The sequence below is a fragment of the Pyxicephalus adspersus genome, chromosome 8 (assembly GCF_032062135.1).
Source record: "Pyxicephalus adspersus chromosome 8, UCB_Pads_2.0, whole genome shotgun sequence".
Taxonomy (NCBI): domain Eukaryota; kingdom Metazoa; phylum Chordata; class Amphibia; order Anura; family Pyxicephalidae; genus Pyxicephalus; species Pyxicephalus adspersus.
Window position 1 is genome coordinate 61,907,704 of NC_092865.1, and position 22,252 is coordinate 61,929,955.

At 38.4% G+C, this 22,252-nt stretch overlaps 1 protein-coding gene across 1 annotated transcript in view; it reads left to right on the top strand.

Annotated features, from left to right (window-relative positions):
• The first annotated feature begins 301 nt into the window (after positions 1-301).
• ARHGEF3 (Rho guanine nucleotide exchange factor 3) overlaps positions 302-22,252 on the top strand; it is a 110,797-nt gene continuing 88,846 nt past the window's right edge. The window contains exons 1-2 of the mRNA XM_072420900.1: positions 302-496; positions 22,183-22,251. Coding sequence (XP_072277001.1) covers positions 464-496; positions 22,183-22,251 — 102 coding nt within the window. The 5' untranslated portion in view covers positions 302-463. The remainder of the gene's footprint in view (positions 497-22,182; position 22,252) is intronic.

A 22,252-nucleotide genomic window follows, 5' to 3' on the forward strand; every position in this document is an offset into this window, starting at 1 on the left:
TTCCTCTTATCTCATCCGCTGTGTGCTACGTACATAACTAGGACCACCACCACCCTGGAGCATCAAAGGGCATTAACTGGCCCAGATGTGGAGCTGACTGATCCCCTTATCTCATTTATGCTAACCACAGCCCAGAGATTGAGACATGACAGCTCTCAGCATGCAGTATCAGCAGCGGTCCTGTCCTTTGAGCTGCAAGTGGTGTAACAGGTCTTCTCCAAAAAGTGCTCTTAACAAACCACACATAGAGGCAATGCCTTTCTGAATGGTACTTTTCTGATAGCAATAGATAGTCGCTTCCTGCCTTGCATTTTAGGCTATTCACTGGGAGGGGTTAGCACAGGCAGCTGGAAGGAAAGCATGAAGCTGTATTGCAAACACTGCAGCCTTCTGATATTCAACTTACTCTACTCTCAAATATTGAGCTGATTATTTACCTTGGGTGGAAATCTCATGCAACCTCATGGTGTGGTGCTGCTGCTTTGTGCATCATCAGGTGAGTGGGCTTGCATTGTGCATCCCCTTTTTTTAACTTGATATACCACTACGTCCCTATTAGCCAGCTATTTTTTAATAACATATCAATGCATGGGGGTATGCTTATTTCTCATGACTCATTTTAGTAATGAAAACTATTATTTTTCATTGTTATTGTAATATATGTCAATCTGTTCTTTCATTTTAAACTTAAAATGATAACTATTTATTTGAAAATATAGAAAATAATGATAATTGTCTGCATTTGTACATATATATCAGAAGCATATAAAAAAACTGCCTTAAGACTTGTATGCATACACATTTCAAAACACAGAGCCCTAATCTTTGGTAAGATAACTAGTGCATGTGTGGATGTATGTGGTTGTGTACATAACCGGCGATTCATCTTAATAGGATGTGACATTAGAAGTACACTCCTTGACAAACCTATAGGTATGTGATTTGTTTGTAGCTGTCAGTTTGTATTTGCATTTGTAGTTTTAGATTCATTTTTACCTTTTTGATCACTCTGCCTGGCTGTAGCAGCTTCAAAATCCTCTTTTCATTGCTGGTGTGGTTTTGGGGTTAGCTGGATATTGAAGATGTCTTTTAACCTATCAATGGATTCTTCCAGACAACTGCAAGGTAACACAAGACTGCATGTTGATTTTTTGCTAAAGAAAATTTATATATGCCTTAGCTTGTCCATAAATGTCAATGTGTGGTTGGACATGCAGCCTCAATCCACCTGCTCCCAAAATAGAAGGTCAAATTAGGGTTATTATGGGTGTTTAGGCCTATGGAGAGTATGAGAGGTGCCACATTTTTTGGAGTGAAGGGTTTAGCTATTGAACATGGTGTTCAATCTTTGTTTCTGCAGATAAGCCTTGATCTGATGCCTGGAAATGCCCCATACATTTTAGACCATTACTAAATCCTCTCAAAAATCCTTAAACTTGGAAATTGTCATCTAACATCTGTAGGCGCCTCCAATAAACAAACTATACACAATCATATATTAAATAGATTTATAGGTAAATTTTGTGTTTGCTCTATAGCAGGAGCATTCCTTTAAATGGGAACCTGAAAAGTGTAACATTTTGGAGAACAAAAAAATGGTGATTTTACATATGCAATTTAACTATATGATCCTCATCATACATGTTACAATACTTTTTCTGGAAATAGTTGAGATGTCCAGATCTCTAGTTGTCAGTGATCTTTACTAATTAATTACTGAACCTTACAAATGAGGAGTAATTGAAGTAGGAAAACCTGCATACTTCATCCAAATTGTCAAGGCAGAAGATAGTCATGTCAGCTAGCAAATTAGCAGTTTTTAAAAGAATAGTAGTAGAAGAATTGATCCTGAAAGGTTTACATTAATATTATTATTATTATTATTATTATTATTGTTGTTGTTGTTGTTAATAATAATATTAATAATAATAATAATAATAATAATAAACAGTATTTATATAGTGCCAACATATTATGCAGTGCTGTACATTAAATAGGGGTTGAAAATGACAGACAGATACAGACAGTGACAGTGACAGGAGGAGAGGACCCTGCCCCGAAGAGCTTACAATCTAGATGGTGGAGGTAGCACACAATAGGAGGAAAGGATTACATTGGCTAATAAATGATGTAAATAACTTGCTATAGTTCATCTTTACATATGTAACATGCTGTATGTATAGTTGTCAGTATTTCAAAAGATCTGATAATGCTGAATAAAAATAGTTCCAAGACCTAGGAATAAATGATTTCTCAATACCAAATGATCCAAAATTTTGGATGATTGTGTGTGTAGAAATCAGATCACACTATATTAATTGTATGATCAGCCGGTAGAACTAGATAGATATTTTTGTGATGATTGTTATACAAGGACAGTACATTGATAGGTCACCCAAAAATGTCCAGTTATATTTATATAGATAAAAGATAAAATGTTTTGAAGCATAATTGTTCTTTCAGATTTCCTAGCTGCAATTGTCTTTGCACGTTTCAGAAAAACTAAATAGGACATTGAATGTTAAAGAATCTGGTCTGCAGACTACAACATCCTGGCTTCTGTTTACATCCTGCTGTACTGATGAAGAAGCCTTCCATTGAATGAGCAATCAGTCTTCTATCTCCCAATGCATCCTCCTCTCTGCTGGTGATCAGGGGTGGTTCCTTCAGCAGGACAGCAGGTCATAGCAAAGGAAACACATTGATCTTGTCAAGTAAGGTACCAGATCCTGTTTAGTTCCTGAGCTGCCATTTAACCCTGGGGTGACTCGGTTATAGGCATCTGCCTATCTAATCAAAAGAGCAGAAATATGAACGATATTGCTTCATTACCACCAGTCAGTTTCTAAGATGCCCAGGTAAAATGTAATCAGAATACGGAATGTGTCTGATGTTTTGGAGGGGTCAGTTAAATCAGGATTCACAATTAATCAAAATTGTACGGCGAATGCTTGGAAACAGCTTGAAAGAGGATAGTGAGCAGTACCGTAGTTAGCAACTTGCAATTAGCAATTTTTAAATAAAACATTTCTGTTTTGATTACATACCTTATTTTAGGCCCAGTGAGAATACCCATGGCAAGAAGACAGAAAATTCGTAAATGGGACTTTTAAGGCAGTATATGAACCATGATTAGTTATATAAAAAAATTAAAATTGTTATTGTTACAAAATATAAAACATTTACAGACAACAGATAGTAAAATTTTCCGTTATGCCTTCATACAACAAAGAGGGCAACAGATTCAATAGTGCTTACAGTACCAATATAACTCAGATAGGCACAAGTTATTTGATATGCTAAATCAGTCCAAGGTATCCAATCCGACGCGTTTCGCAGATGTATTCTGCTTCGTCATGGTATTGATATCCGCTAATGGTATGAGATCCGACATTTAATCTCTTAAGGCTTCTGTACATCTATATTTGTTGCCTGTGTACAGCTTTTATCATTTTGAGTTCAATGTATTTTGTTGGAATTATTGGTTAGCACAAAGTTTCCATTCCTTTTGAGGGTTCTGTGCATAGAAGTCATAAAAACATATCAGCTCACTGACTCTTGGGAGGATTTATACAAATATCAAAATACCTAAATGTCAGTCTGGTGGGGTGGGAAACACCCATGTGATTCTCCTGCAATCAGAAAATGAAATGGCTTCTATCTGACTCCCTGCAACTTCAGAAGCATTTTGGAAGAAGCTCATAGTGTGCATCTTGGTGCTTTCTAAGGATGAATCACCTGGTAGTGGATTATATTTGTTGAAACGATTGTCATCATCAAAATACATGAGAGGAAATATCTATCTTAGATAAGGTGTCTTAGATAAGGGGTCCTAGATAACCAATTATCCAAAAAAATAGAACATTTTGTCTGGAGCTCCTTACACCAGAACAAACTCGCTGTATATTTTAAGAGAGATACAATGCTGGCGATCATACTGATCATAAGAAAAGTGGCATTATTTCTAGTATAGTAACAGCCCTTTTCTGTTTGCCTCATTCATTAAAGGGGAAATCAGCTAATATAATCACAACTTATCTGAATAATGGCCTCAACATGAATGAACTGGGAATTGTACTAGTTACCAACATTTACCAGTGCTGGCATGTTTTTAAAGCGCTGATCAGACCAAATAACCATAGGAAATAATGGGGATTAGTGTTTTTCTATGGGCCACTAATATTATTGCCAAGTGTATGATACTACAAATAAAGCGGACTAAACCCACAAAATTCACCTATCCCCGTTACATTGTATTGTACTGCCATCTTCTTTTTTTTTTTCCTGCATGCAGTCTTAGGCCATCTTGATTGGCCATGCTGGGATGATGGCAGTCTTGATTGGCAGGTGCACAGGAGTTCATTCATTACCAGCACATGCAAAGAAAGCTGGAATTGACCGTTTCTCGGCTCAATGGCAAAATTTGAAATACAAGGCAGGTAAGAACAGTTATTTTACTAGGGGCACTGTTTGTCCCTTTCTTCAATATCCACCTGCCTGATCAGGATTTTTCATAGTGGCGCCTTAGTTCCCCTTTAAATCACTGATTGCCAATATACAAATCTGATCATCCTTTTACAAAATAAACATTTTAAAAATGTAGACTGGATTTTAAAAAGTGGAACACAAAGTGGAGTTCTGCTATCAGCTTAGCACTTATTTATAAATACATACTATAGTTTCAATGATTGTTCTACTGATTTTATGAGCAAACTTATTTTTGTGTTTTGTGGTTGGTTTCATATATTTTTGCAGAATGCTGGTTTTACTACCAGTATATATTGCTATGCTTTTCCAGCAAACCCTCAAGTGGACCCTCTTACATGTTCAGTCACTTTCCTTATATGCCCAGCAACATATTAAATGTAAAACTATATTTAGCATTTTTGTTACTTTTTTCGTCTGTGTAATCCCTTTCCCACTAATTAAGCTGTCACTAGATCTCTGGCTACAGGTCAAGGTTAAATTTGCATTGGAAATAAATATGTTTGAACAGAGAATTGTCATTTTGTATGGCTATATCTGCACTTAAATAGAAAGCATAATATCAGTACAAGACTTAACCCTGTTATTGTCAAGAAGGATTTTAATAAGCAATTTTACTGACACAGATTGGAAACCTCTTTAATCCTATGCACATAGACAGGTAACCTCTAAAGAGTGTTGGTTTAACTAACTTATGGTGCTCATGGGCATTATTTTGTAAACTTAAATGCATAAGTTCATAAGTTGAATTGCAAGCAACATTTGGAAAGAAATGGTGGCATTCAACCTGCTTTGCTTCAATTTCAAATGCACCTTATTAAGACATGCTCTATCCCAAAAAACTCAATGCAAGGTAAATCAGATCAGACCCAGCCCATGAACTACAATGAACATTACTTATTGAAAGTCAATGATTTTTTGGTGACTTGTATTTGAGGTGCATTCCAAATGCATGTTAAAAACAGGAAAGCAATGTCAGTGGTCACCTACCCTTAGGCTAAGTTCAGATTAACAGTATTTTACCCCAGTAAAATGATTTTTTTTGTGAATTGAAACTACTTGTAAAGTAAAGTAAAGGCTTAAAAATGCTTACACAATTGTTTGTAAGGTATACCAATTTAAGCTCTTTGGAGGCCACAGGGCTGGCAAACCTCCACAGGATGCAACATGTAGTGTCTAGAAAAGGTGGCAATGCTGCCAACTTCTACCGCTTTTTAATGTATGATAATGAACAGACCTTCTTGATCTAATGTTAACCATTTAATGCAAGTGGCTTTGAGAGTTATACAATTAAAAACTACCTGCAAAAACCACTATTCTGAACTCTTTGCTAGTCTGAGCCTTCAGTCATCGGCACAAGGTAATTCAGCAATGACCTATGTACTGGATATTCTGTTCTCCAGCCTTGGGATACTTTCTAGTCTGATCTTTCAGATGACATCTTACCACCTGTAGCACATAAAAGAATACTAACTGAACAAATGACAAAAAGACAGCTTGATAATTGCAAAGTCTTGTTTTGGTTATTTCTTCAGCACAGCTGTATTTAGTGTAGAAAAGGGAAAATTGGGAAAGTCCTATGTTTACAGAAATTCAATTATGAGTCAGAAGTCACAAAATAGTGCAAGGGGCTATGATTTAGAGGTATTTGCAGCTGTACAAAAGATGGAACCTTAGGTGGGGAGAATTATGAAGTATGACATAAAGAGGAACTGATCTCTGGAATCTTTGTCTAAAAAAGTCTGGCATAGGGCAAAAAAGTTGTCACTACTATTTCTTAAGTCCTCCTGCAGCTTATATTTCCTTTATTTCTAAACATGCCTGTCTCTGTGTGGAAGAGCCATCTTGGTAGAACAGGGCTTTGCGTTCTGATGTCAGTTGCGTTCTTAAGTCTCCTTAATGCCTTATTCTTACACTACAGAAGGCTTTAGAAGGTTTTCTTCACAAAGTGTACATTTTCAGGATGCTGTCTAGGCACACTTAATGTATCTAAATGTTCCCTATAATATGGCAGATCTTCACTTTCACGGGATGTCAGGATCATGTTGTAAATCCAGATTAGACCAAAATTCTGTTGGGCTGTCCTGGAATACCAGTGATGGTGCTGTGGTGCTCATTTAAGAACTATGCAGGCACCAGCAATTGAAAGATCAATTATCCACAGCTTAATGAACCCCCAGCAACCTCTCATGGAGCCATTGGGTTCCAAAGAACCCTGGTTAGAAAATGGCTTCTCTGAGGGTTACAAGAGGTTAGAAAAGTAGATCTCAGAGATATATTATTGAATATTGTGTAATGTTTACTTGCTGTTGGGTCCTGATGCTTTAAATGTGTCTGCTAGAACTGTAGCTGGAAAATATATACCACCTTTGTGCACTGTGTTTTCAGCTAGATGTTAATAAACAGTCTTGCCTAAGAACTTGTCCTTGATCTCACCTCTTTGTGATTTACTGTCTTCGTGTCCTTTATTCCCCTGCCAAGGTGCCAACACCCTACCTTCCAAGAGAGTCAGTATGTGCCTTCTTAAACACCAACTGGAATGCAGCCAATAGAAGTCAATACTTCAGCGCTGCATAATATATCAATAGGCTTTGACTAGCGGGCATGTTTTGTCCATCCTCCTCCCCACTACTGGAAATAGTTAAGACATAATTAAGAGCAAGCTCCACAGCACTCCTCACTTATTCTCTTAATTATTTGATATATAAATATTCTCACACACCTATGTGCAGAGTTTATAAGATACAATATATAAAATAAACTTGTCACTAACCTGGGCAATCTCAGCTGATTTAAAGATAAGAAAATACATAGCCATATGTTACTTAAAGTGAGTGCTGTAAATCTAAACAATAGGTAAATTTACATGTATTGGTAGATAAAAATATATGCATGCTGTGACTTATCTGACCTATCCCCTCATATTTCCCAATCCCTCCATTGGTCCTTTAAGGTCATGTGCAGCCTCATCGATTTTCACTAAGGATAAGCAGTGATGTGTTTGTTTTTCACTTATTCCCCATTTGAATTGCACAGAAGAATAGAAGAATAAGCCTCTTTCTATATGTGATCCATTACTGTAATTTTGGTCTTGCTCTGTATAAGGCCATAAGCGCTTCTTAAACTTCCATGTAAATTTGACATGGTGTTTGGCCATTCTAACATTAAAGCCCTGTACATGCATTAGATTTCTGTCACTGGAAACAATATTTTCTGATTGTTTCCAGTGATAGCATTGTTCTGTTCTTTGGAGAGTTGGATGAAAAAGTTCTCCATAGGAAAGAACAGCGTTAGTCCCTTCTCGTTCGTTCATTTATGCCATGAATAAATGATGAATGACTTCTGTACACAGTGGATCTTCACCCAAGACAATAACGACCATTCATATTGGAGACAGTTATCCAGTGCAGTGTTTCTCAACCAGGGTTCCATGGAATCCCAAGGTTCCTCCAGAGGTTGCTACGGGTTCCTTGAGCAATGAGCAATTTATTATTGCCAAGTCTGTTTAGCCGATGATCTTTGTGGATATCTGTAAGGGTGGCATTTTTCCTGCTGGCCATCAGTGGCTATTGTGACCATCGTACTAATGTACTGGGAGTTGTGAATAACATACGTATTGCAGGAGTTCCCTGAAGACCAGAAAGTTCTTTCAAGGGATTTCTCTATTATAAAAGGGTCAAGAAACACTGATCTTAGTGTATGTAGTTTAAAGAGTACCTAAACTCAGAATTTTTACTGTTCGTAAAAGTATAGACAACCCATTTATTTAAAGTAAGTGCAATGCCCTTTTTAAAAAAAAATAGGGGGGCATCACTATCCAATAATTCTTGATCGCCTAGGCGATCTCGGGCACGCGCAGAAAGAGCCCTTTCATCAATAGAAAAAAATTGCATGCACAGTGAGACCGTTTTGACCGATCAGAGATATAAACAGGTTCTACCTGCAGCAGTATCCTTATTGTCTTCCTGTAGGAAAATAACATTATATTACTTGTCATTTCATCTCATACTTCCCATTCCTTTTTCCACTAATACACATGTCACTGACAGAGTATGTTACCATCCGTAGGCAAGCACTTGTCTATGTTAAAACATACAAAGGTCTAAGGCAAATTTATTGTGACATCGAAAAAAGCTTGAGCGGAAACACAGGGCTCTGCCCTCCTAATCTAAGTAGAACATTACATTATGTACTTATTCTCAACTAATACTTTGATCTGTGGCTTGTAGTTTGTAGGCTGTGCATCAAAAACCTACACTTTCACTCCTGTGATAGCTTCCTTTGAAATTGCTCTTTTATTCTGTGCTGAATTATATCTCTGCTGTTCAGTTTGGATGTTTACTGTGGTTTTCTGCCTAAAAAATCATTGTCATGTATACTGCTCCAGCTGTAGGTTTGATGCAGCATGTAAACATTTGCATTTATTGGAGTTCCAAGCTTTTTTAGAATTTGGGACTAACTACCGTAGATGTTATGTTTAGGAGATACCAAAGCAATGTTGAATTTGTTGTGAAAACTTTTAGTTGTATCAGAACTAATATAATGGAGATGAACAAAGGTAGACTTGATTAAAGTCCAGCCTCGAAGAAGCATAAGTAGAAATCCCCAGCAAAACCTTAGGAACCAAAAGGCCCAACTACCATGCAAACAGCTATATAAAACATATTTATTTTTGCAGCACCCACTATTAGTAACAAAAAAATAATCTGCAATATGGAACATTTTAAATCCAAACATGCTGAGCAGAGTAGCAGGGGTGAGCTTGTCCGGCAGAAGAATTGGTCCTGGGCCACAATGTAATCGTGTTCAGTTGAAGAGTCCTAGTTATGGGATTTGCCATCCCATCCCATTGTCACTTGACCCCAGGACACAATATTGGCAGCCTTGCTCAAGACATGGGAGAAAATTTTCCACTGCATTGTTTTTGCAAACAAAATACAAACAGAGCTAACACTTACCAGATCCCTCCTTAAAGAAGAATTTAGCAAAATGTTTGACATTACTTTGCAATTAGCAACTGTTAAAACAAAAAAAACATCCCTTTAAAGATCTATGTAATCTACATTATAGCAGATAGAGTGGAACAGTTATACAGTATAACATGCAACACTGTGTATATGGTACAGCAATCTGGACTAGTAAAACATAAGATATGAAAAGCAGCAATCAGGGCTGAGTAATGAATATTACAGTTTATAGAGTGTAGAAGTAGGAACTATGTAAAATGAACAGTCAGTGCTAAAATATGCAAAATATAATGCAAGAGTGCATGGAGGTCAGTGTGGCTTCTTTATTGTGATGAGTGTACCCTGTTATAGTGGTTGCCAACCGGTGGCCAGACTGCTGTGAGGGTGCACTAGCCAGAGCCACGGACCATGTCCCCCGTACAGATCACAGGCTCAGGGAAGTAGGCGGATTGTGTCTCTGGATGTGGGTTCTGGCATTATGATGTCACTATGAGGAAAGTTTCTTCCTCTTTGATACCTTTGTGACACCTGGCTCCCGCATATGTGCCGGGGGTCGGAAAAGGTTGGCGAGCACTATTACATTGGTGGTCAGTGTGCCTCTTTGTGGTACTCAGTGTTAGCCCTTTTTTAGATTGTTGGCCAGTGGTATTGATTCTCTCCTATGCCACTTCCTCCCACAGAACATGCTGGAGCCTTTTGCTAATATGGAAGGTGTCAACTGTCATAATATTGCAACACTTCAATGTCTCAAAATACATCATCTCTCATGTCAGAATATAGCACACATCACCTACCCTATATATTCAGAATATTTAGATCTTTTTTTATTTAGAGAATATTTAGAATTAAAGATTTTCTAGGGCATTGGGGTCACAGGGTTCATCAGTCTTGCCACTGCCACGAATGTGGGTCCAAGAAGTTTAGAATCATGAGTCTTGGAACAAAATCGATGGCCATTATTTCGGGGAAGGTGAGCAGTTGAACCTGAGTCTATGGGGGATAAGGATGGTCATTAGCCTGAAAGAGGGTAGAGATAGGTCTTGACTTTGGAGCACTGGCATTAGGAAGGTTGCAAGTATCTAAAATGTACACATTACACTCTCATTGTTTAGTATCTCTCCATTACATCTACCAAAATGATAAAAAAGTAATATAACCCAAATAAAATCCATTCTATTCATAGCCACCAGACAGGTTCTTGTACTATATAGTTGTTTGTTCTTCTAACAGATATTGTAGAGGTTGATTGCAAGATGCATGGCCATGATAGGCGTTGGATTCCATAGATGTGGTCACGAATATTGCTGATCTGAATGACCAAACTGAAGGTATAAACACATTTTTCAGTGATGTGCACGTTTTCATAGGACATCAGTGGAGGGTGTGTAAATAGTTTACAGGTTAACAAAGACTGAACTGGTCTAAATATAGGAGATATGGCTAGGAGTAACCCTTTTGGATCCATTGGATGCTCCCTGGAAACAAATAAAGATAAAGCAGGTAAAGTAGTAATTCTAAATGTCTGCCTTCTGGTCCTAAGTTAAATCAAAATATTTTGAACTCAAAAAAGTTATACATTTTTCCTCTCTTTTTTAGAGTCTATAATTCCACTCTTAAGTCTACGTAATTACTCCACTTAAAAAATAGAACTCATATTTCTAGCATGTAATCTGCCAGCTTTTCTAACCAATAAAACTTCAAATGTTGATTGTAAAGATTTTTTTTTTGTAAGCGGTGACTTCACAGCTTCATGTGGGAGGGGAGTTTTCTTGGCAGATATGAACATTTCAACATCTTAAAGTTTTAGGCATAAAAAATTCAAGGGAAGTTCTCAAAACTAGATTCACATTTCTATGTACAGATTCATAAATAAAAACAATTTCTGTTACTCATTGCATGTTTGTTCTGTATTAGAGATGCCTAATGAGATTCAGAAAATGTAACTTTATGTATCCAAATAGCATGCAAATTTCACTGACTTGAAAATGGGCAAATTTAACTCAGCAGCTACAAAGTTTGGCTAAATTTCAAGTCCCAGCTATTTGCATCTCATTAAACATCTCTATTCTGTGTTTACTTCACCTGGATTAGTATGTATATCCATCTGTAACTGTTATGAGGATTTACCTTTAACGTGGAAGTAAACTGAACAAAAAAAAAACCTTCTTAACCTCCCTGGCGGTAAGATTATTTTAGTATTTTAAAATGTCAAAGCAGGACATTTGACATTTAAATATACTTTTTATTTTAAATTTCCCGCCGGTCCGGCCCTCTAGCATACGCCACACACACACGTGTCGTTTGCCCCCCCCCAGCATCTGCATCCCATGGCCTAGCATCCCCAATGTTCACATGCCGGGGAGGTGAGGTCAGAGGACGCAGATGTCGGGCTGGCATCGCCGGAGGATGCCGCAGGCTCGTAGGGACTAGGTAACCCCATTCCACTCTGAGTGTGGCTCGGGGTTACAGCTTTTTGTAATGAAAATCAACCTCGAGCCATACTCAGATTATTGTCAGGAAAGTTAATTGGGACAGCGTCATCTCGGTATTCTCCTTCGTCTCAGCACAGAGAAAGCTCCGGGCGCCGCCATTTTCTTTCGCCTTCTTCCATCTTATTCATTTGTCATCCGATTTCGCGCTGCTCAGGCGAGAGATCAGGTGGTGTAGATAGGGCAAAAAGAGTGCTGATATCACTGCTCATGCAGCCAGAAGCCTCCCCAGATGCGTGACGTATGTATCCCGGGAGGCTCTGTGCTCCCATTCCATCTTAATTGCTGCAGCGATTAAGACAGAAAGGGGGGCTTAACCCACCCGGCTTAAAACCACCTCCCCCCCAAAAAAGAAGGTAATTTTTACTTTATATAAAAGGGTTTTCTACCCTTTTATGTAAGGTAAAAATTTTAGTTTAGGTCCACTTTAAGTTAGCAGGCCACATAAATTCCATAGACTGAAAGCACTTGTTAGGGGCACAGAATTCTATAGTAAAGATTTATTGTATTCTGAAAGCTGCTTATCTAGTGAACCCTTTAGGCAAACGACTCAGTTGTCCCTGGTTTAAAGGGACTTTCCTTTTTTCAGGACCAAGTTTCTTTTTTTCCTCTGTTATCCCTCTTTTTGGGTGAATATATTCACCTCTATATTAATGTTGTATTTGACTAATAATTCTGCACTAAACCTGGTTTCCAGCATCCAAATTTTTTAATCTATTATTTTGAAAAGCTAAAATAAAAGTAAAAGTAAAGTGAAAAAGCACTTACCAGGTAAATCAATCATTGATTGCATATTAATTGTTTTGTGATCCATAAAAGTGTGTCATTGACATTCTTTAGGCTAAATTGTCATAATTTAAGCTAAAAAATGTCCATCTTCCCTATCTCCAAATATTGGTAGGTATGGCTTATGTTTGCAGGGTTCAAGTTCACATATACTTACACCAACACTCAAGTATCCTAACACATCCACTCAGGCTAATGATGTGTGACAACTATTTACCCATTGTAAACATCTACGGTAAATACATCCCTTTATATCATGCAATTATTCCTGTTTGTAAGAAATATGAAGAATAAACTATTTATAATGCATTCTGAGTTTGGCCACCCAACTTGTTAGGATAGACATGACTTTTATTTAGCCTTTGTGTATTTTAACGGATGCAGTGCCAATTTTGCCTGTGTTGATTGTATAACTTTCTATTATTGGGATGCTTCTGTTGATTTATTACCCAGTGCTGTACAATAAATAGGGGATGCAAATGACAGATACAGACAGTGACACAGGAGGAGGAGAGGACCCTGCTCAGAAGAGCTTACAATCTAAGAGATATGTTGTTTAGTTTTAAAAGCCTCCTTTCTGTAGACATTCAGATGACCTGGGAATATTTCTGGCTGCTGAGGGAATCCATCTTCAACGTAAAGTAGGCAGACTCAGAGCTGTCAATCAAGTGATATTCTATAGCAGTATTTCTCACCCTTCTTAGGAAGCCTCGGGTTTCTCCACAGGGTTCTCCCCAGGCTCTTTTAGCTGGGCGCACCACCCGGCACTTTTCAGCACCCACCCGGCTGTTTTTGGGTGGTTACTAAAAAGTTTGGTTACAATACAGGGCCTGCCACCCACCTACAATTTCTTCCCACCCGGCTCAAAAAAAATTCTGGGTTGAGCACTGCTCCAGATTTTGGCAGGCCTACTTGAGCAATGAGAAATTTGTGACTCTTGGGTCAGTTTAGCCAACACCAATGATCCTATTGGCTCTCTGTTGGGGTGACATTCTTCCCGCTGACCACCAGTTCCTCCATGTGGAAAAAGTCAAGAAACACTGATCTACGGTGTGGATATAAGTAATTATAGCAGGGTTACCCTGAAGACCTGACAGTTATTTTATGGGTCACCCTATGTTATAAAGGGTGAGAAAGGCTGTTCTATAATATTCCACTTTGCTTCTCTCAATAAGATATATATAAATACTGTATATGCAGATTGTGCTCTGGCTGAAATTTGAGAGCTACTGATCCACCACAATGCACGTGTTCTGTTTATTTTACTTTTCAGGGTAGGCATTACGCAAGCCTAATTTTTTTTTTAATGTATATTTTTCTTTTTAATCTGGTGAAATACCAATGAAAGAACATCTATTTACCAACTAAATAAAGGAAATTACACTTATACAAAAAAAAAAAAACTATAAAAGAACAGCTGACAAAAGAGTCAGAAGAGTCAAGTCCTTCCTTACATTACAAACAGAGGATCATTAGAATACACTCTAGCAATAAACCAGGAGGACAGTTCAAAAGTCCATATAATTATGGTGAGTGTTGGTAAGAACGTGTCAATGTAAGATTCCCAGACTTCAAAAAAATGGTCAACATGAGATTCTTTCTCCAAAGAATTTTCAGTTTAGTTCACAAACAAATACATGAATAAGCTTTCCAGAAAAAATCTGGGAGTTGGGGCTTCGGGGTAAATCACCATCACGGTAACAATAGGTAGCAACTACTATGGGTAATATGACCTCTGTGAAAGTCCATAATGCCAAATCTAGTCTATTCAGATGTCAAGGGAGGAAGACTAATCACATTAATTATTCATAACATATGTTGCCACAGTTTTCCAAAAGAGTTCATTTTTGGGGCAGTCATAAAAATCAAGATACAATCCTGCATCTATATTACCATATTTAGGACATTTAGAGTCCCAAATAAAAAGAAAAATATGGTGAGATACTGGCCCAATGGAAAATTCTTAAGATCATTTCTTCATAGACTCAATATTCTTTAAACAGTTATATGCTGGAATGTTGGGTATAATGCGGACACCTCCCACCTGATATCATGTAGCCCAGACTGAAGCCAATTCTCTTGCCACTGCTGCAAAAATGCACCATACTCTTATTAGAGGTAAGGTTCCCCTGACCCCATCTAAGCTTTGCTAACAACCCGTGTCAACCAAGAATGTTTTCTGCCATTTTTTCTATAATAGGCTCCTGGATCTGTCCAGACTGACTTATGGTCAGTTTTTTGTCCTTTTAAGGTTTGCTTTTACCTTCTGGCCAAACCATGATATGCAAGTATTAGTGAAGGTCATCTGTATTTTAATGTTGATGTAGGAAATATTTCGGTCATATCCCAGAAGCAGCAGAGGTGGCAGCATTTGACAGGACTTTTCTTTTCTGTCCCCTCCGGCTATAGCTAAGATAATATCACACATCAGCAATGTTTTGTATACTGTCACAGCAAGAAAAGACATCTGGTTTTGTGCATTGGCATGAGAAGGGTTTGTTAAAGAGCTATTTCGGCTTCTCATTAGACGTCAGTGAAAGGATATTGCTGATGGTGTGTCTAGAGGCACCTTAAGCTAGGGTTAGTCTTTTCGGCCTGCCTAGATTCGTCAGGTCAAATGTACTATTCCAAAAATCCTTTGTGTGTGCTAATAATTATTCAGTAACATGTTTCAAGTTCACATGTTATTAAATCTTAATTGTGGACAGAAGATTAGTAGGTAACCTCCAAGTGTTAACATGCGGCTTTTGCTGGCCTGATCGGTTTGATTGTTTGAGTCTGTAAAGCTGCGTACACACGTGCAATTTTTGTCGTTGGAAAGGATCTTTCACGATCCTTTCCAACGACAAGGGGCTGCAAGATGCATGAACGATGCTGTACATACAGCACCGTTCATGCTCTATGGAGAGGGGAGGGGGAGAGCGACGGAGCGGCACCCTGCTGCGCGCTCTCCCCCTTCCCTTTCATTAGGATCGGTTGTCGTCCATCGTCCGTGGATCCGGCAGGACGGTCGTTCGGAAGATGGGCGACACCGACTGTACACACAGCAGATTTTCGCCCGATATTTGGCCGATGCCGATTATCGGGCGATAAAAATCTGCCGTGTGTACGTAGCTTTAGTCAGTTAGTTTAAGATTAGTGCATTCACAATGTTTGTTAATGAGTTTTATTGTTGCTTTAAGTTATGTGGTTTTTAACCTTGTGGTAAAACAGTGGTTTAGCTTTAAGCTCTTGGTCAAATCTGGGCAAGAATTAGCCAGTCTTTAGGCTTGAGACACATACCCACTGTTTCGGATGTCAGCCCCAGACCTTCCAGTCTGGTACAGTGCATCAAAACATGTCATAGTATACAATAACACTGGTTGCACCACAATAGACCGGAAAAGACATAAATAAATGACACAGCAATTAACAAATTCATGCATGGTTCATTGCAACGCATTTGGTAATGCAAAATATTGGTATAAAGCCAACCTTCATTTACATGGTATGTATGGTTATGTATGATTTCTAGTTCTAAACTTGATAAAAAAAAATATATCAAAACACAGTGGAAGTAAATCACACCCCTAGTATGAAACACATTTTCCTGGATGCTATTACAACTGCTTAGGGTTCCACTATTCAAATGAAGGACAACACATTGCTTTATTTGTTTATTAAAGTCATTGTCCACATTATTTCAAACAATCGGCACACAGCTGAACACTTACCTCTAGTTTCATAAAACCAGTATTTCCAGTGGATGCTGACTCCTTGTCCATATACTCTGTGACCTTACGTACAGTGATGCAGAATAAGCATGACCCATTATCATTTCCCTAACATTATTTAATCACTAAACCCCTACATCATAAACTGGATACCCCCACTGGTATAACGGTAATCTACCTAGACTTTTCTGCAGACACCAGACATTTGTGAACAATTACGTAACTCTGTTTGTAGTTCGACTGTCAAACTTTATAAAATCACATTGCTATTACCTGTTGGATACAAGCTCAGTGGTTTTGCTTGTGTATGCATTCTCTGCATCTTACATGTATTTTCCACTCATCGAGCATGATTCACAAATGGACAAAATGAGTAATACAAAGTGTGTTGTGAATGTGATACTGCTCTGACCTCCAGAACATACACTCATTAGAAGATTAAAAGGAAATCTAGCTTGAGATTATTTACAGTGAGTTTGCTATATTTACCTAAAAAAGACTGCTTTGATATGCACCTGTTAACTGATTAAATAAAATGTTAGGGCCCAGTCACGTGCAGTGCGCCACATTGCATGATTTACAACATGCGGTGTGCTGCAAAACACATGTGTTGCCCACAGCTACAGTAGGAGTGCCCTTTGAAATACATAGCAGGTATCGTAATCGGTGCGAATGGGCCCATACTGTACCTATTGTGTCAAAATTAATTTAGGGCCAAGATCATAGCAGGTCCTTACTCTCTTGGATATTGTAAGTATTTAGGCTTATTTATCCTGATGAGTTACATACAGTAAGGTATGGTCATTTTTAAATCCCACTTTATTATTTTTATTACACAGTATTTATAAAGGACCATCATATTACGCAGCTCTGTACAATGTCCATAGTCTTGTCACTAACTGTCCCTCAAAGGAGCTCACAATCTAAAACCCCCACTGTGGTCATATGTTGTTTATACCAGCGGTCGCCAACCTTTTCAGGTCCGCAGACCACTAAAATCACCGGCTTCCGACTGCGCGGGGAGCTGGATGTCACTCAAGGGGGAAGAAACCCCCCCCTAATTGATGTCATTATGACATAACCCCGCCCACTCTCCCATGGCAGATCTAAGCCTGCAATAGGAGAGTGAGCAGGTTGTGTGCAGGGGCACAGCCCGTCCATTTCCCTGAGCCTGGAAACTGCTCGGGGTACGTGGTCCGCGGCTCTGGCCGGTGCGTCCCCCCAGTGGGATCCTTCTCCTGACCCCACTCGGGAACCCTCCAAATTTTCTCACGGACCACAGGTTGGCAACTGCTGGTTTATACAGTCTAAGGTCAGTTTAGGGGGGAAGCCAATAAACCCAACTGCATGTTTTTGGGATGTGGAAGGAAACCGGAGTACCCAGAAGTACCCACGCAGACACGGGGAGAGTCTGCAAACTCCATGCAGATAGTGTCCTTGCCAGGATTCGAACCTGAGACCTAGTGCTGCAAAGGCAAGAGTGCCACCTCTGAGCCACCTTGCTCCCACTTCTATGAGAGTAGGCAATGTGACTTCAATGTACTACAATATACATATTGTGGATTAAAAAAGAAACCTAATTTATTTTTAATTGTGCATTAAGTTGCACTGCCAGCCCATCCTAAATGAGTGTCTGTCAAGTTTCCGATTCACTGTAGTTTTTTTTTTTTTTTAAATGATATCCTAAGAGTTCAGGTACAAATGATGTATGTTCCCTTCAACCTAAATATTACATTTGTGTTCTTTTCATTTGGACTTATTCATATTTCCTAAGATGCAACTGGATACATTCACTGGCCATAAAGATTTACATTGATATTTTTACCAAATGGAAAATGACATACCCTCGGCTCTGTCCGGAGGTACCTGGCTTTTCACCATGGTACTCCATAACAGCTGCAAAAACACACATCACCTGACCGGTCCTACTTAATTCCCCATAAGCCCTATGAGCGGCAGCTATATGGGCTGTGTTAAATTGATTTCTCTCATTGTCAGAAAGGATCAGAGTGTTCACAAAAAGACGTTAAGGATATTCAATGCTAGAAAACAGCTCGCTCCTATGGGATGGCAATTGCACAGTTCCCATAAATCTACAGGAAGAAAGCATATGTGGTATTTCTGGAAGAATGTAAGAAAAGTGCACCTACCACTATTCCGCAGTGCTGTGAATTTGCCAAGTAGTTCAGGGCAGGGTCCTCTTCTCCGCCTGTTTCACTGTCTCTAACTGTCTGTCACTTGCTACCTCTATCTTTGCACAGCGCTGCTTAATCTGTTGGTGCTATATACATCCTGTTTATTATTAATAATAATAATAAAAAGTAGTACTAATGACACCATATAGATACTGGATTGTCTGGTCATAATGACACCGTCAAGAACTTTATATAGAAATGATGCTGTGCTAGGCACTTTATGATGAAACTGACAGTTAGAAAGTTCTGTTGGAGGCAGTAAAGTGTCTGCTTTGTAGGCAAAGCTACTTTTCAGCTATTAATACCGGCATACAGGAGAATAAAGAGATGTTTTTTCGTTTCCTGATTTTTTAAGAGCTTTCAGACTCCTCCTAAAATCCCATGCACCCCCTTCCTCTACAGGTTTCTTGTTGAAATTAGCAAACAATTTACAAAGGTACACAAAAAGGTAACAGTTATAAAAAAAAAAGTTATAGAGTTATATTTGTTGTGGGTTGCTGTTCTAACCTCGCTGTCCTAGGTGCTGGCCTGTGAGTATCATCATGAAAATTATAGCCATGATTTAATTTGTCTAATTTGTAGACAGTATTCTCCTTAAAATAAAAAGGGTTCTGCATGAGTTTTATATCGTCATATGGTTCTAACTGCTGGCTAACTTTTTCAATTGCATATACATGATGAATTCCCCTTTCACTGAACTGTAGCTTGAAGTCGTTATTTTTTGTTCAGGTGTCTTGTGGATTTTATTTTTTTATTCTTTTAGTCAGGGAACCTAGAGGAATGTTTTGCACTGTTTATTAGAAATGTGGTAGACCTGAATGTTTTCTTGAAATTCTGGGGAATCCTAACTTGTGCAGACTGACTGCAGACACTCCCAGCATTCAAAATGAACAATGTAGAAGACGTAAGCAAAAATGTAAAGCAAAAGCCGGCAATATCTGTTGATTGACAGTTAACGTGATCCAAATGTCAGTTTCAATAAATATTGTTCTGAATAACTCAACTTTTTGTTAGAGCATATAAGGAGTTTTGTGTTATAATGAAATTCTGGTAGTGCTTTTAAAAGGGAACTACACCCAGATTTAATAAAGTAAAACTTAAGAAAAAATGTGTACAGTGGAAAATCATGTATAGGAGTGGTTTTACCGGCCAGAAGATTACTATTTCTATCTGACTATTATTATTATTTCTGTCTGATTGCTAGGCAGGTAACCTGCCTTTCCTCTCTGTTGTACTTGTACAATCCTGCCTGGTCACCTCTCTGTTTTAAACCTGTAGATTGACGATAAAGCAGAAGCACAATGATGAGGTATAGGTTATAACTAGAAACCACGGTAACTCATAGCAAAAATTTTAAAGGCCACCTCTAATCAAAAAAAGTACCATTGTAAACACTCCACACCAACACTCTAATTACCTTGGCAGGACTACATTGGGCATAGTGAGCCCTGTACTGATGGAGGTCTGATTGAGGCCAGGTTGCCTATATTAATTCCACGTAGGTGTTACAGGTAGGTAAAGGTAGTATGTTTTCCATTTTCCAACTTTCTTTTATATCTGGAGCCCTAATCAGATTCGGCTTTGGCCACATAAGAGCCATGTGGGATTATGGTGGTAGTTCTTGCAATGGAGAATGGAAGTGAAGATTAATTCATGTCTCTCTTTCTGCATGCTTTAATAACACGTGTACATTGCAGCACATCTGATTGGCTTCCAGTGCAAGTATTCCTAACATCTGTCAGATTCCTCTCATGCAAGGATAAAAATAAATAAATTTAGGGCACAGTCACACTTATGCATTCTAATGTGAACATTTTAACATGCATAAACACATATTGACATGCACTGCTAAAACGATCTGTTATTTACTCTAACTCTAACTCTACTACTCTACCTAACTCTAGTCTAATAATGCACTTTATTAAGACTTTGTTTAGGAGTTACAACATGTTAGTGCATCAAAAACACAAGGCAAACTTATACTTTGAAACCAGCCTCCATTTTTTAAAAATAAAATGCATTAAAGCAGCAGTCGCCATTTGGTGGTTTGCGAGAACCACGGACTATGTCTCCCTTATGGATTGCAGGCTCAGGGCGGATCGTGTCTATAGACGAGTGCTGGCATCATGACGTTACTCTCGGGGAAGTTTGTTCCCCTTTGAGTGAAACACGGCTCCCCGTGCATGCGCAATCCAGAGTTCATGAGATCAGGGGTCCGTGACGTCCAAAAGGTTGGCAACCACTGCATTAAAGAATGTTGGTTCACATCTATCTGGAGTAAAGTTTTAAAGCAGAGGTCAAGTCTCCAAAACAAACTTCTATGTACAAAAACAAATAGTGCTTTACATTCCTTTATGTTTAAACAATAATTATGCAATTGCCTCACAAACATATTTTAAAATCAGTCAATGTCTGCATTTGTAAAATGCATTTTAGGAAGAGGGATTGCTACAGAGACTCAAATTGGTAACATTGGAAGGCGATTGGAGTCCAGGATACTAAATAGGCAAAATGCGCTATCATGCTGTTAGTCAGCCTGTTGGAGTGCAAGTAGAAGTACTAAAGTAAATGGGAGGTCTTACCATATAATTGCTGACATTTTGTTTAGGTACCAGCATTATACCCAATAGGATGTTATACCTTAGATTATTTTCTGAGATATAAGGAATGTGGCCTGCAGAACAACAATACATCTGTATTTCTCAATCTTTTTTACCAAGCAGGAACCCTTAAACCCTGAAATAATACTAAATGCTATCATTTATTCATAAGGGGTTACTGGAAAAACAACCCCATATCTTGGTAGTCAAGGGAAATATTGCCCCCCCCTTTGGGGTTGTCAGAATATTACCTTACAGACAGCTAAAATAATACCGTATGTTTTGTTGCTTGCTTTAGGTAACATCTGGATTGTGCAGGCACCCTCAGTTGGGAGTTAAGACAGCCACAGCTCAATGAAAACTCCAGCAACTTCTTCATGAACCCTAGGGTTCCATGGAACCTTGGCTGATAATGACTGATATAGGGGGTTAAGCACAATGATTAGGGGTTGATTGTTAGATTAACATTTTTTCCACTTATGTAGGTTGAGGTTTTAAAGGAATTCTATGTAATGATCTGATTCATGAGTCATCATTCTGAAAGAAGGTTGCGTTAGTTTGGTAAATTAAAATTTTAAGATCTACCTTGCAGGGAAGCAACAGCAAGAATTGAGCAAACAAAGCTCAATGCTGCCACCCATCTTGTTAAATTTCTGAGAAAGAACTTTGAGCAATTCAGTCTTGAGTAACATTTTGACTCTTACGTATGCCGATATAAATAGATTTTTAAACTAGTATGAAAATCTTATACTTAATCCCTTGGGATTTCAATAGTTCATGCATTCTTTAGAATTTTTTAAATTAAATATCATAATTCCAGTGTGGTGTTTGCAACTTACTAGAGCTTTTACTTCAAATTTGGAGTTGACTGAGCATTTATCATATGAATTGATTACTGTTCTTTTGTAGAATACATTATAAAGTTACTTTTTGTGTATGTTTTACAGAGGAAAAGGAAGCAGAGTTCCCAGGACCAGGATGATGCCATCAGCGTGTGCAGTCTTAATAGGAATGACG